This window comes from Psittacula echo (assembly GCF_963264785.1).
Source record: "Psittacula echo genome assembly, chromosome: 23".
Lineage (NCBI taxonomy): Eukaryota > Metazoa > Chordata > Aves > Psittaciformes > Psittacidae > Psittacula > Psittacula echo.
In genome coordinates, this window is record NC_137748.1 from 6,351,541 (window position 1) to 6,367,280 (window position 15,740).

Here is a 15,740-nt window from a genome sequence, read left to right on the forward strand (position 1 = left end):
GATTCTGTGGGGCTGGATAGCAGCCTGGGGAGAATTATACCTTCCTGTGGACTCTCAGTGCTGCCATTGTACTGTGCTGTTTGGAGTATGAGTATCCAGAATGGATGTGCTCAAATTTCACTTTTCTGAGTAATGGCAGGGAAGAAGACAGGCAACATCTTTATTCCACCCTCTTTTTCCTAGGTAATTTGAAAGTATTTTCCATAGGTATGCTAGGAAATACAAGTTACAGCATCCTCACAAAATGCAGAGCTTTTAGGTACAAATTTCCATAACCCATAGAAACATTTGGAGAAACCTTTGAATGGCTTGTCAATGCCAGTGGACTGTGCTCTCAGGGTATGTCAGCACTCATGAGACCTGTTTTGTTGATTTACAGAAGTTTTGAGGCTTGGCTTATTAAAGGAAAACCAGAATTATATTTGACAGCTTTTTCCTCTCTTTCTTTCTCGTAGTCTATGCAAGCAGCAAGGTGTCCCACCGATGAGCTGTCATTAACCAACTGTGTGGTGGTGAATGAGAAGGACTTCCAGTCTGGGCAGTAAGTGTGCGCTGTTGCTCTTTCAGCTTTGAACCAAAAAGGAATTGTTTTCAGATTTTGGGTGGGGGTGGAATGAAATGTCAGCTTTGGGAAGGTGAATACAGCAGGTTAATTAACAAAACCTCTGTGTCTTTAGAGACCAAGCTTTAAATGTGCCTCTTTCTCAGAACTGAAGGTAGCAAAGTGGTAAATTTGCCTCTGAAGCTTTTCTTCCTTGGGATCTGGATCTGCTCAACTAATTATGATCAGTATTTTAATGAAGGACTTCAGGCCTCGATGTGTTTTGTTTGGTTTGGTTTTAGTTTTGCTGCTGTTCCTGTTACACAGCTTGAATATTTGAAGTATTTAAAGTAGACTTTTATCATTTAATTGTGTTACTAGGAGCATCTTCTCACTTTCACATCACGTTGGAGTGCTGAACAGTCAGTAGAAGCTCTCTCTTGTTTCTCAGAGTTTTCATGCACAAAAACAAAAGGGGAAGGCAGCCAGAGTGTGGGCACAACAGTTTGGATTCTTTAATTACAGTTTTGGGGTGACTGATAGACGCTGACTCTGGGTTTTACTTCCGTGAGAAAAGTAGAAAACACCTCATTTTTTCAGCTCAGCCCACACAGAAGCGCTTTGTATTCAAAGAAGCCAATTCAAATTAGTTTCCTTGCTTTCCTGCAGCTGTACAGTGGCTCTCTTAAAGGTTTCAATATATGGATTGTAGACAGAATGAACTAATTGCAGGAGGGTTTGCAAAATGGAGAAAACAAGCTCAAAAAGGTGCTGAATGATACACTTAGGCCCTTAGCATAAATACCTGGCCCATGTGAATTCTGCTAAGGCTGAAGAATGTAGCAGTTCTGAACTGCAGGGATGGAGGGAGAGATGTGTTTAAAGACTTGCCTCTTTTTGTGCTACCAGTCTGCTGTGCTGCTACCCAGGAGAGCTGTCCCAGCCTTTTAGTGATTAACTGTGGATTCACAAGCCCAACTTGAGTCTAAAATGCCAAAAGAAAACAAAACCACCTCCCCTAAAAGATCCAAACGAGCACAACTTGTATAGTCAGTAGCAGGCAAAAGGATGTGCTTGAACAGGTAATGTCCTGGTCTCTTTAAGTGATGACACTAGGTGGAGTTTTTTTCCAAAGTAATTGGCTTACAAGAATACCCACACTGAGTATTGTACCTCATGTATTATACAAATGTTAATTTCCTCAACTCTGAACATCCTGGAGCTGCCAGAGCTGCAGCACCCGCCTGCATTCCTTTTGCTCTGACAACCCTCATTCATGTTCATGGAAGCAAGCAGGAAGCAACATCCCAAGGCTTGCCTGGTGAGCAGGCTGGCCATGGTTCTGTCTGTGCTGATTCTCCCTAAAAGAGCTGCCTCTTTCTAGAAATTGGGGCTCATAAAGAAAGCAGCTTATGTTTGGTTGTGAGCAGATGCTATAAATTGCTTGTAAAGCGTAAGCCTGGAGTACAGAGAAACATCATGATATTCAGCTGCTACCGAGGGATGTAGTCATTCTGCTGCATTGCAGATACACTGAGCAGGACCATTCCTAGGATCTGCTGCAGTAAGGTGCACACAGTCAGCAGATTTGGTTTGTAGCATCTTAACCATGACTGGCTGCACAGAACGTTTTTTGGTAATGCTTGCATTTGGGGCTCACAGTGTAGACCTGGGAGTTTGACCTTGTATCATCGAGGTGGATTATCCCTGTGATGCCACTGTAGATCTTTTCATGCTTCATTTTCTGCATCCTCAAAGTGGGACAAGTGTGAGTCACCGCTTTGTGACGTGTGAGTTCACGGGATGCAATGCATCAGTGTAGTGCTGTGGTGTTTGATAACTTGCACCATCTGAAGTTCCTGTGACATACTTTCTTGAGGACTCCCAGTGTATTTTGGAGAGAGAAGCAACTGCTGAGAACACCCAGGCAGTGAAGGAAGGCAAGGGCATGTTATCTCAATGACAGTACTTTTAATGTTGAGAAGTGACTAATTATTCTTACCTGTTATTCCTGCCTTTTACATGGGAAGGCTACCCCTCTTATTTCATGCCAGTTTATTTACCTGAAGAGCCCTGAGAAGCCTTGCTGAATAATTAACATGAGTTTCCAAACATGCACGAGAGAAATATCTGCCCATATTGTTCAACTGCTTCCTGGCATCTTTGCATAGATATGTAAGTTGTCCTCTCCCTTACAGAAGCTATGCTCTTTCTTTACTAATACAAAACCTTATGGATGCACAGGGTCATTTTACCTATTACAGTTTCTGTTGGTTTGCTCAGCAAACTTACCAACAGTTTCCTGGGTCTGGTCTGGAGTCCTCCTTAAGAACTGGCATCACAGCCATGGTTTGGTTCTAATAATTTCAGGCAAGGCTTTACAGATGAACTAGAGCAGCAGTTTCATCTCTTCAAGCTATTGGGAGATATCTGGCCCTGGTGACTCACTGTTCCTTTTGTTCGTTTTGAAGCAGAGACAGTTCCTGAGGTTGAAATTTCCCTGCTCCCTGGGCTCTCCACGCTCCTTCCTGGTGAACATCAGCGTAGGAAAATGCATTCAGTTTTTCCTGCTACTGCCTTATTTTGAACATTCTTAATACTTAGGTTGCTTACAGCCTATTGGAAAATGCTCCTGCTGCTTGGAGAAGAACCATGGTTGTTCCTGTGCCTTTTGCAGTTTTCTCAAAGGAACCTGTCAGGATTTGACCAGATTTTCTCACTTGACTGGAGGGTTTTTTTTCAGAAAGCTGATTTATTTTTGGTTTATTTCTTTTCCTTTTTTCTTTCCTGGCATCTCTTTGCCTGCCGTCAGGCTCTGCTGTCTTTCTGGTTCGCTGGAAATGGTTTCAGTGAATAGTATGCTCCAATATAGTTAGATTAATTTATATCAAATCTTTGTGGTTACCCCAGCCATCGGTATTTTTACCAAGTATCCTCATTTTCTTGCATTTTTCTTTTTTGAAGTGAAAGCCAACAGTGGTGGAGTTTGTTTCTTCCTGCAGAGATGCTGAATCTGTACACATTAAACTCACTGTTGTGTTTTGAGCCAAACTCAGTGCACTGCTCAGGATCCCTCCCAGTCTTAAGAAGCTTTAATCCTGGGTCATTTATAGTGTCTGATGAGCTGCTTCTAATAGGATGTTATTTGTCGTCAGGTGTTATTTCTTGGTGAGGTGTTCCAGTAGCATAGCTGGAACTACAGCTATTTCCTATTTTGCCTACAGACATGCTTACCAATACTCTGCAGTGTAATACCTTGCTTTCCAGGTGCCTATGTGTAGATCAGGCTTATACACTCTGTGCTGAAATCTCCTGATTCCAGTCATGGCTTCCTGGAGAGCTTCTCTATTTTATCTACTATTCAATTGAAAATGAAACAGTCCTTGGAGCAACATTCAGCTGGAAAAGGATCATCCTCCCTGCCCTGGTGGCAACGCTCTTCTTAATGCAGCCAGAGATGATGTTGGCCATCTTTGCTGCAAGGGTGTGTTGCTGGCTCATGTTCAACTTTTCCACCAGGATCTCAGATCTTTGTCTGCAAAGCCACTTCCCAGCCAGTTGCCCTCCAGCCTGTACTGGTGCACAGGATTACTGCTCCCCAGATGGAGGACTTTGCATTTTCCAGTGTTGAACTTGAATGGGGTTTGTGTGAGCCCAAGTGCCCACTCTGTCGAAGTCCCTCTGCATGGAAGCACAGTCAGCAGGTGTCATCTGCACTTTGTCCCACCATCCTGGTCATTAGTAGGGAGTTTAAGTAGTTGTGGCTCCTATGGATGCCTGTAGCTGAGCTTGGTGCTGCTGATCACAGCCCTCTGAGCGTAGTGGTTCAGGTGGGTTTGAAACCACCACACTGCCTGCTTACCCAGTTGTATTTCATCAGTCTGTGAGGATTGTAATTTTTACATTGCAAACATTGGGGTAAACAATACCCACAGCTCTCCCTTCATCCCTAAAGCTCACCATTTCATCCCAGAAAGCTATCATACTGGTCAGGCCTGGTTTTCCTTCATAAATCCATGCTGACTACTCCCAGTCAGTTAACTTTCTTATGCTAGACTACTCCCAGTTCTTTAATATGTTTGGCTTACAGGAGTAGTTCCACAACTTTCCTAGGCTTGCATCCTCCTTGAAGACAGGAGCAACACTTGCTTTCTTGTAGTCCCCAGTACTTCCCTGATCACCACAGAGCACCAGTAAAGGTCTTGCTCTGCCTCTGTAAGATTTACAGGGAACCATACCACTTGTAACAGGTTTCTAGATTTATGCCTAGAGCAGGAGGAGATGGAGAAGGAAGGGTGCCCATCCCTGCAGCTCAGGTTTTAGGCATCTAACGGGTGATTTAGGGCCAGAATCAGTGAAGAATCACTGGTCCACCTGCCAGAGGATGTATGTATTGCTCTGATGTGTTTAAAATGCTTTCTTATCCTGCTGTGCCATTAAGAGCTAGCAGTTCTTGGCAAGGTTTGCAAGCTTCCCTGCCTGTTTGGGCTAAAGCTGGTGTTGTCTAGTGGTTTTAGCTATCCAGGCCACGCATTTCCTCTAGTCTCAAAGAGCCGTATGTTCCTTCCCACCGTGTGGCTGAAGCTGTTATGCACACACGATGTAGCCGGTGATCTGCTTTTGGATGGTGCTGGGTTTGCTGTGCATATGCAAATGGGAATGTGTGGAGCATATGTGCATGTAATGTATTCACTGCCAACGAGGGGGAATGGCCAGGAGTGTGGACCTTGCCTGTTGGCATAGTTCATCTGGCCTTTAGTTTCTGACTATGGATAAGAGGGGAACACCATGTGAGTTGGTGGCTTCACATATCCTATGGGTAATCAAAATGCAGGCAGATGTGAAGATGAGGTGAAATCTGACTCAACCATCAGCCTTGCCACCAGTGCACACAAATCCCATCTTCCTTTTGGTTTGCTTTCTTATGCCAAAAAGAAGTCTGCCTATCAGATGATAACAGCTATCAGGCATAGTCTGAGGATAACTATAAGCAGCTTTTGAGTATCTTTGTTCCTGACAGCTTAGATTCTGAGAGTGAGAGACAGACACATGCAATGGCTGTGTCTGCTCCGACTGTTAGTATTGTTCTGTTTTTATAACAGTGTTCCTGGTCTTCAAATGCTGTCTCAGTTTGAGGTTTGTTGGTCGCTATCAAACAAGAGGAACAGCCTCAGCAGCCATGTGATTTTACTTTTCATACAGAAATTCCTTCCATTTTTTCTGCAAACTTCTAAACAATATATGAAGATCCTTGAATAGGCTTTGCATCTGTTTATTGTTGAAATCACAGCTTGTGGGTACTGCTTGTACTGGGATAAAATGTTCATAGAATCCTAGAATGATTTGGATTGGAAGGGACCTTACAGCTCATCCAGCTCCAACCCCTGCCACGGACAGGGACACCTTCCACTACTGCAGGTTGCTCCAAGCTCTGTCCAGCCTGGCCTTGAACACTGCCAGGGATGGGGCAGCCGCAAACCCATTTTGCTTGTAGTTAGTCCAGAAAGCAACGCTAATACAAGTGTTTGTGATACTGTTTTGCTGCTATTATTTCTGGAGGAGTTTGGCCTGTAAGAGTGTATGTCTCACCTTTCCAAGGCAGTTTATCCACAGATCACTGCTTTGCTAATGCACCATGAAATCCCTGGCTGCCTCCTTCCCCTGTGCATGGAGGTCTGTCAATTTAACACATAGGTGTTTAATTCCAGACTACTGAGTGATCTGATAGTGATATTTTGGTGTTAGATGCTTGAGATGTGAAACCAATGTTGATTTTTAGATACATCAGCCTTGGTCTTTGTGGTTATAGCTTGATTCTGTCACATTTGTATGGGACAGTTCCTGAAGTAAAGGGCTACTGGGGGGGGGGAATGTAAATAGTAGTTATTAGTACCATGTCTTGCAGTTGGGCCTAGAGATCATGTTATATCACTGAAGGTGATGGACTCGTGTGAAAGACTGCTATGTAGACCTGCATCATGGTATAGGTCAAAAGCTTTGTTTTCTCCTTTATAGGACCAGAAATAAGCTGGCTGGTTTCTTCTGAGTTCCCAAAAGAACTCAATGAATGCAAAGTCTTCCTGGCTGTATAGGACCATAGAATACTTTGGTTTGGAAAGGATGTATATGATGTACATATAATATGCTTCCAGTATAGTGAAGTAAACCACTGTTCTCTCTTCTAGACATGTTGTTGTGAAGACTTCTCCCAACCACAAATACATTTTCACGCTGAGAACCCACCCCTCGGTTGTTCCTGGCAGCATCGCATTCAGCTTGCCCCAGGTACTGTATAGTTTGACTTACCACTTTGCTATGGAATAGATCTCTTTTGAGATTAGGATTGAAGGTAACTTGTAATTGGAGGGAGATGTCTGCCTAAATGTGTGCTGCAAATTTGATTTCTGTCAGCAGAAGTTCAAGAAGACATCTACTATAACTGAAGAAAACTTGCTTGTATTACATTGATCTACTTTTAGCACATGGTGGGCTAAAGATACTGGAAAAGGTGTAATATAACCTTTTAAAAACCCACCAGAAACAAACTATTTCCAAAAGAAAAGCCTAAGCAATAGCTGTTCCTTGTGAATTTTTATTGTTCTGTTTTCCCCTGACTTTAAGAGGTTTCCTTCGTGGTGTTGCTCTTTTAAAGGTCTGCTGGAAGTTTTTTGACTATATTCAGTCATTGTTAGTATTTTCAGATGAAAAGTGCAATGAAATGCATAAAATAGATTTAACTTGTCTCCTTTCTTAATTAAGTCATCACGTGTTAAATGATGGTTAGAGTAAATAATCGCTACTGTCCACTTCTAAATAGAAAAATGAATCTTGTAGCTTGTAACTGGCTCACACAGTGAGTCGTGTAACACAAAAATACAACAAGGATGGTCACTGATTTAGTGCTTTCTTAGCAGTTACTGCTAGTAACTGGTCTAGAAGCCGGGTCCATGCTGCAAACTCAGGACTTCTTTTCCTCAACATATGTCTTGGCATATGCCCCAAAAGGACTTTCTGTTTTTGATGTGTTGTTCAAACTCAGATTTGTCTGGATGAGTGGGTGAAGAGGATGTTATGTTTACCATATGTCTAGCTATGATTTGCGATGCCCAAACTGAAAAGCAGTTATAAGTAGAAGATATTTATATCATAGGATTAAAGTAGATGCACTCATGGTCTAGGGTTGGTTTTTGTAGACTCCAGTCGTTGTAGAACCAGGAGAGCTCCCCTGCTAAGAAATGAGGTAGGTTGGTTGCCTTTAAAAAGTGACTATGATTGTGTTACAGCTACTGGTAGATGAAGGTTTTAGTTGAGTATTCCTGATGCTGGGCTTTAATTTCCAGTATTTCCTGAAGCCTTGGAACCATTGTTACACAAAATGTGTGCTTACCTTATGTATTCATGGATGGCTGTGTAGTAGACATAGGTCTGAGATCTCCAAAAGTCTCTTCGTTGTGCATTCATTATGCATAGTAAAGTGCATAATGTAAAGTTCTTGACCACCTTTATTATGTAAATTCTTGACCACCTTTACTCTAAAATAATGTGAATTTCTAGGGTTAAAACCCAAAAGCTGTGAAAAAGTTTGTATACTGCAGAGCCCAAAAGATGAAGAGCTGCACATTTTGCAATTAGCAAGCCAGAACTGTTGGTGCAGTAAAGCTTGTAGGTTGTTGTATCCCATAATTATTGAACCATTTCCCACCTGACATGCAGTTCTGTGCTGCACAAATCTTTTACAAGGAATTTGAAGAGACCTAGAGATTTTGAACAGTTTCATTCTTACTAGTTCTCTGAACAAGTTTTGTTTTAGGTAATATTGTTCCTTAAAGCACATTACAACCGTTTCCTGCAACTAATATATACAGGTAAGCTTTTAAAATGATCATGGAGCTTGTAACAGCCTTTCTTGCCTCTTGCACTACCTATTGTGTGAGCAGCACCTGAGCTTTGGTGGGAAATGAGCAGAATGACAAAAGCTTTATCCAGGATGTTATCTTCTGCCTTTGAGACAAGGAGTGACCAATAATATGAAGGAAGTTGAACTGAATAAATTCCTAAGGTCAGAAAATAGAATTGTTAATAGAAATGATTCCATGTTTTTGACTTTTCTGTTAAGTTTGGGGTCCTTTTTAAGATCCCATTCTGCCCTTTTTTGCTGCTCCTTAAGGTTCTCATGGAGGAGCTGCTTTTCTGAGTAAGGGTACTGTCTCTGAGGGGGTGTTTGTTCTACCAAATGTCAGGATTTGTGAAATTGTTGTCTTGTTTTGACAGAGAAAATGGGCTGGACTCGCCATCGGGCAAGAGATAGATGGTAAGTCAGTCAGCAGCATGATGGTGACCTACCTTTATAAAAGCTGAATTCTCTGTTTCCATACTGAAGTGAAACGTCTCAGACCTTCAGCCTTTCTTCAGGTAATATGAGGCCTTTGTTAGTGGAAGGGAGTTGCTCTTGTGTCTGCAGGCTTTCTGCCTCTCCATGTTTTCCAGACCTGGAGGGCTATTTTGACTGGTTTTGTCAGACATTTGCCAGTAAGGGAATCTCACTCCTTGGCTGTTTTCCCAGCTCCTTTGCGTTCAGCAAGCCCATGGGCATGGATCTTGAATGTTAAGTCTGATGTCTTTGTCTAGAGTGGGTCTCTTTGCCTCTCTACACAAGTAGATGCCTCACAGATCTTGCTTGGAAGCCAGTTCTTTTTGCTAGTTGATTTGGCTTTGTTTTTTATACTGAGGAATAACTTATAATGAAGGGGAGAGTAAAATAAACGTATTTGTTTCTTTACCCTTGTTTGTTTACTGGTCAGTAACGTGCCAGCTGCCTTACAGATAAGTGCTGTCTAGTACTGAAGTTATTTGGGGAAGGAAACACTAGAATTCAGCACCATTAGCTGAGTACTAAGAGCATTTTAGTGATTGTACTTGTACCAGACCTTCCTATAAGCTTATCAACTATGTGGGAACATGTATTCAGAAAAAGAATGCAGTAATGTTATGCAGTGACTAAATGTCATATGACTCCTTGCTGAGTGTAAAGGATTTGTAAAGCTATTCTACAGGTAGGGAGAAGTATTCATAAAAGTAGTGATTTACCAGGGCTCTCTCTATGTCTCGTTCCCTTAATAGTGGGAAAGCTATGTTTTAAATGTCAGTTTTAAATGGAGTCCAGTGCTTAGTGGCACAGTGAAGCTGAGTCCCCTTGAGCCTCTAATAATATGGTAAAGGTTTTCCAGGTGAGTGGATATTGTTAGTTTGCCTTTGTGGAAAGGTTGAGTGCCTGGAGTGGATGTTGTCTTGCTCTGGGAGTGGTTCAGCTTCGTCAGGTCCCGTGTTGCAGTTAGAGATGCACATATGGAGAAGGGTGCTGACTGCTTCAGCTGCATTCTCTACACTGGTACCTCCTCAGCATGCCCTTCTGTTTCTAGGATGTTACAGGTTTTTGGGGCTAGTGCTGTCTATTGCTTTCTGTTCTGCATCGCCAGTGGTGCATCACTGCTCTCCTCTGTACCAGACACCCCCAGCCTTCAGTCCTTGATGTCAGGACTACTCGTATTCAGTTGACACCTCAGTTCTGTGATGTGACCAGATTTTAGCAAGAGACAGGCTCTCCCTCTTCTCTTACTTTGAATGAAACATGTATCATAGCATGGTGGATGCTTCTTTTGACATCACATCTTCCCAGGCATCTACAGGTTTATTCTGGATCTGTTTTACTGCCAAGAGGCTTGATAGGAAATACTAATTTCCCTTATTCACTTCGTACTGCTTACACTTAGCTGTAACTTCTGCATCAGATGAGACTTAAAGCAAATCTCCTATAATGTGCCTTAACCTTCTGGAGAAGCATCCCTGTCTGTCCTTTGCTGCAGCAAAGCCCTAAGTGGCCTCTTGTTTTGACTGATGTACCTGGTCACCTGTGTGAGTTAGGTGCAGTTGGCGATGTCTTCCATGCCACTTTGCTTTCTGCCCCCTTTCAAGGGCTCTTCAGTTGATTCTGCATTACTGAAGGAAACCTGGGGCACATTAGGATAGGCCCAAGCGCACCTCTGGGCTAGGGGTTGTTTCCTCTGTGTCAGAGTGAGGGGTAACTGATGATTTCTTCTGGGCTGTAGAAGCCTGATAGACTATATGACTGCACTCCTCTGGAGAAGAGCTGGTCAGTGTGTTGCTACAGAAAGCCAGTTATGACCTCTTGTCATTGATTTTTTGACAAGACTACTCTTAACACTTGCTTTTAAGCTGCCAGAAGACAGGTACATACAGCTTAGATGTAGATACTGTAGGTACTGTGATACTACAGGATGTGTGAATTGGCTTTCGTTGTCCTCATCCCCCAAAGCTTGTGGGATGTTTGAGCTGTTTTAAAGGAGACTATTAAGAGTTTTTAAAGAAATGCAGGGATTTTCAGTGGAGATATGTTGCTGTATTGTTGATCTAATAATAGAACATGAATGTAAGAGCAATAAGGGTCAGAAATAATATATTCAATGCTTATTCTGAGTGGAAGAATGTATACTGCCCAACTTGGAGTATATTTCATATATTGTAAGGGGGATGTCCTGTTCTGAAATGTGCTGTTTCTTCTTTCTTTTAACAGTTTCCTTATATACTTTCGACAAGACCAAGCAGTGTATTGGCACAATGACCATTGAGATCGATTTCCTGCAGAAGAAGAACATTGACTCCAACCCATATGACACAGACAAGATGGCTGCTGAATTCATCCAGCAGTTCAACAGCCAAGCCTTCTCTGTAGGCCAGCAGGTACGGGGTTGCCTTTGCTTTTGAAGTCTAACGTGATCTTCAGTAACATGCACATGCTTTTGTGCTACAGTGATGGAAGATACTGAAGAGTGCCTGGGTACCATCTCTGTGCTGTAGAGGAGAGCTCATAGGCAGAGATGGTTTGTTGTGGGAATGATTTCTTTGTGGGAAGTTGAACCAGCATGGCTTTCACTGAGAGCATGAGCAGAGTAGTTTAAAATCTGCCCTTTCCTCATCTAAAGAAATCTGTCTTTGTGAGGAAGATTCCCAAGGCTTGAGCCAGGTGGATTCTCTCTGGCGTGGCCTGGTTGGATATAGAATCATGGAATCATAGAACAGTTAGGGTTGGAAAGGACCTTAAGATCATCCAGTTCCAAACCCCCTGCCATGGGCAGGGACACCGCACACTAAACCATGCCACCCAAGGTCTCATCCAGCCTGGCCTTGAACACCACCAAGGATGGAGCATTCACATCTTGGCAGCTCCTGGAATCTTCCGAGAAGTAACTGTTGTTTCTCTTCTGTGTGAGAGCAAAATGAACACCAGTTTTAAGTATCAGTAGCACCTTTCAAGTGCAGTGTGTTTTATTATAACATTTATTGCTACTCTAAGGACTCCGGTAGTAAAATGCGGATTTTAGGGACTTCTGAAAGCTGATGACCCTGTATTTGAGCCTTCTCAGCTCTGCAGCAGGTGGGCTTCTGGCCCTGCAAATATCTGTGATAGCCTCTGGTTTGCCATATTCTCAGGGTGGATTGAGGTCTGCCTCTCACAGTAGTTTACAACTCGCATGGCCTTAGGTCATTTGGAAGTGTAATCTTGGAGGAAGGAATTGTGCAAAGCCTGCTTTTCTGTGGGACAGACCCTGCTTCTCATAGTATTCATCCTGTCTCATTACTCTAGCACTGATTTTGAGTTTGATCCTTGTCAGACTGAAATGTGAAAGGTCAAAAGGCTTGAGCTAAATTATTCTCTTTGCCTGGCCCCAATATCTAAAGAGGGAAATGTCAAGAGATGATATAGAACATTTGGCTGCGGAGAAAAGGGAGGGAAAGAGAAGCTTTTCTTGGAAAGAGAATTTTTGTTCGAATTTTTCCTATTGACTTGATCTTCTGCTACTTTTGGTCTATTACTCTTAGGTATAGGACATGAATAGCATGTGTTCAGTACACCAGAGCTTTACAGGGTAAAATCTATATGGAATTTGTTGGGTGGTAAACTTAGTCTTCAGGCTTGTTTCTCTTCAAAAATCCTTTATTTTTTTCTCTTGTCAAAATCCTTTTTAGCTTTTGAATGAATGAAACTCCCTTTCTGCTTTTTGTTTCCACAGCTTGTGTTCAGCTTTAATGACAAACTGTTTGGCATGGTGGTAAAGGACATGGAAGCTATGGACCCCAGCATTCTCAAAGGAGAGTCTGGAGCAAGCAAAAAGCAAAAGGTAAGCTTACAGGAATTCGTGTTCATTCCCTAGGGACTGCAGAGATCCAAGTACTGGTCAGATCTCGCTACCAGGAGGAATTTAGGTTACTTGCGTTTGGAGAAGTTGCACATCTGTTTTCATCTGGCTGTGCCATTTGCCTCAGAGAAGACGAGGAGCTTCTGCTTTTAGTGATGTTATTTTAGAGAAGATGGTGTTGGTATTTCACATTCTTCCCAGGGACTTTTGTAGTGGAGCCATTGCTGCTGTTTCTTGCCTTCTGAGATGTGCTTGGAGATACCTAAGGAGCAATCGGAAATTGAGGCTAGGAATTTAATGTAGTGATTTGTTTCCCTCCCTTTGGCAGATTGAGGTTGGTTTGATTCTTGGGAACAGTCAAGTTGCCTTTGAAAAAGCTGAGAACTCCTCTCTCAATCTGATTGGTAAGTGCCACTCTTGATATTGCTTTTAAATATTGCTTGAAAATTGCTGCTTTTCAGGCCTCAGAGACTTGTATGCCTCAAAGTTTGTTTTTCTGGTTATAGCAGTTGACCAAATCCATTGAAAACTGCATCTCAAAATGTCTCTCAGGTATCTGTATGAACTAGCAGATCATAAGTCATAGAATGGTTAGGAAAATGACTGAATTTGATCCTGTAGGAACTGGTCACACTTTTAGAAAGCAGTTTGTAGGTGCTTAGGATTCTCTTGAAAGCCACTGCACTGAGGAGATGCCACCCCTGCAGCAGACTCTGATGCTTCTAAACAGGGGCTTGATAAATGTCATTGTCCTCTCAGTACGAAGCTCCACAAGTGACCAACATACTAGAGCAGTTCCACACATATCACCATGGGATATCTAAAATAGAGAGAGATAGGAGGAGAAATGGTAAGTGAGACTTTAAGAGGTCCCAACAGTGCAAAATTGAGTTGGGTGTGCAGAGAAGTTAACCTGCACTCCTAGGCCTAGATTAGAAGGGCACAATGGACCAGTAGGCCCAGCAAAAGACAGCAGCTAGTTGAAATAGTTTTAACTCTTTAACCATCTGAGAAGGCTGTTTCTCAAGGACACCAACAAGCCAGCACTGCTCTCATTACATTTAATTAAACCAGCAGGGAAATAGGAAATGAAGGCTTGTTTAGATGTATAGCCCAGATTTCAAAGTGAGTGCAAAACTTCTGCAATTGCCATCTCTAATGAGATCTCCTCTTCAAGAGAAAGGGCAGCTTCTGAAGAGCACTTGGCTTTTCTTCACTTCTGAAAGTGCTGCTCTTCAGAAGCTGGTGGCAGCTGCAAAACGCAGCGCTGTGGGTTCATGGACTGTTTAACTGTCCATGCAGCAAGATTATGAACAAACCTGAGCTCTTCCTAAAGAGACAGCTTCTAAAGCCTCAACAAAGCAAACCATGTACCGTTTCAGACTTCACTAGCAAAGAAATGGTGGAATAATTGCTGAGTCCTCCACACATTCAATTAGAAGCTGGTGTAGGGCTAGGGAGGGATCTGGTTTGTTCCCATAGAGCCACCAGCTTTGATGATGGGGACCTGGGCCATAGAGTGGGCAATGGAGACCCTTTCCCTGCGGTTGTCTTTGTGTGTGCCTGGTGGCTGTCCTGAAGGACTGGTGGCTACCCAGCCAGACTAAATGCTCTGTTAGTCTGGCAGTTCCTTATCAGTGTTGAAAAGGAGGATAGTAACCAAGCCTAAAGTTGCAAATACCTCCCTTGCTGGTAATATGGCTCTAGCGATTCTTTTCTGGGTGTGATTCAAGTCCTGTACCTGAATCACACTCTTCTTTTTCTTTTTTATATTGCTCACTTTCCTTTCCTATATTTTCCTATTTTGTTCCCTCTTTCTATAATCCATGAGCTAAGAAACTTCTTTTGCTGCTGCTCTTCCACAGATAAGAAGTGATAGGTGAAGGTTGCTGGGAGCGGGGGTTCAGGGAACCTGGCGAGCTCAAGTGAGCACTCAATTGAGTTTCAGTGCTGATTATTTTTGTAGTGGGCTTCAAAGCACAGCTCTGCTTGACTATACTTTGTTACTAGAAATTAAACAAATGAGGGTATCAGCCACTGAGGAAAGTAGAATTCAACTCATCCAGCATTGCAGGAGCTTGTGACAGAGGCTGAGTTTTGGTGCTGCCTTGAGGTCCATAGGTTGCATTGTAGATGACTGTGATTAAGCATTGTAAGTGGCAGGGACACCTTCCACTAGAGCAGCTTGCTCCAAGCCCCTGTGTTCAACCTGGCCTTGAGCACTGCCAGGGATGGTGCAGCCACAGCTTCTCTGGGCACCCTGTGCCAGCGCCTCAGCACCCTCACAGGGAAGAACTTGTGCCTAAGAGCTCATCTCAGTCTCCCCTCTGGCAGGTTAAAGCCATTCCCCTTGGCCTGTCTCTACAGGCCCTTGTCCAAAGCCCTTCTCCAGGTTTCTTGTAGCCTGTTTAGGCACTGGAGCTGCTCTAAGGTCTCCCCTTCAGGAGCCTTCTCTTCTACAGGCTGCCCCAGCCCAGCTCTCTCAGCCTGGCTCCAGAGCAGAGCTGCTCCAGCCCTCGCAGCATCTCCGTGGCCTCCTCTGGACTCGCTCCAACAGCTCCACATATTTTACTTGGTTGATATTCAAAGTCATATAGTGACCTGTGATGTTCCTCCTGGCATGCATAGGTGTGAAGAGTGGTCCTGTGGGAGAGCTGAATGATTGGAAATAGGAATCCTTCTTGGTGATTCAATTTCGATGTCTGCAGACAAGAGTTTCTTACGCCTCAATTTACTTCTGTCAGTTTGGTACTTTATTTAATCTTCTCATTGATCTGAGGCAGAGGTACTTAATGTGCTTTGTTAGTCTCTAGAGAATTGTAGAGCTCTGAATAATTAAATTCTGAGAGAGGAGATAAAAGTCAAGTAAGTGTCATGGAGCACTGCCTTCAATAAAGGGCTTTTCTTTTTTTTTTTTCAATAGAAAAGAGTTGTAATAATTAAAAGCAAGCCAATTCTATTTCTCCTACTTAGCATGAAATGAT

At 43.0% G+C, this 15,740-nt stretch overlaps 1 protein-coding gene across 2 annotated transcripts in view; it reads left to right on the top strand.

The window, feature by feature from the left end:
• NSF (N-ethylmaleimide sensitive factor, vesicle fusing ATPase) overlaps nt 1-15,740 on the top strand; it is a 64,503-nt gene that overhangs the window by 10,645 nt on the left and 38,118 nt on the right. For both annotated transcript variants that reach the window (XM_080633590.1, XM_080633589.1), the window contains exons 2-7: nt 456-541; nt 6,727-6,826; nt 8,813-8,852; nt 11,133-11,299; nt 12,631-12,738; nt 13,085-13,160. In XM_080633590.1, coding sequence (XP_080489716.1) covers nt 456-541; nt 6,727-6,826; nt 8,813-8,852; nt 11,133-11,299; nt 12,631-12,738; nt 13,085-13,160 — 577 coding nt within the window. The remainder of the gene's footprint in view (nt 1-455; nt 542-6,726; nt 6,827-8,812; nt 8,853-11,132; nt 11,300-12,630; nt 12,739-13,084; nt 13,161-15,740) is intronic.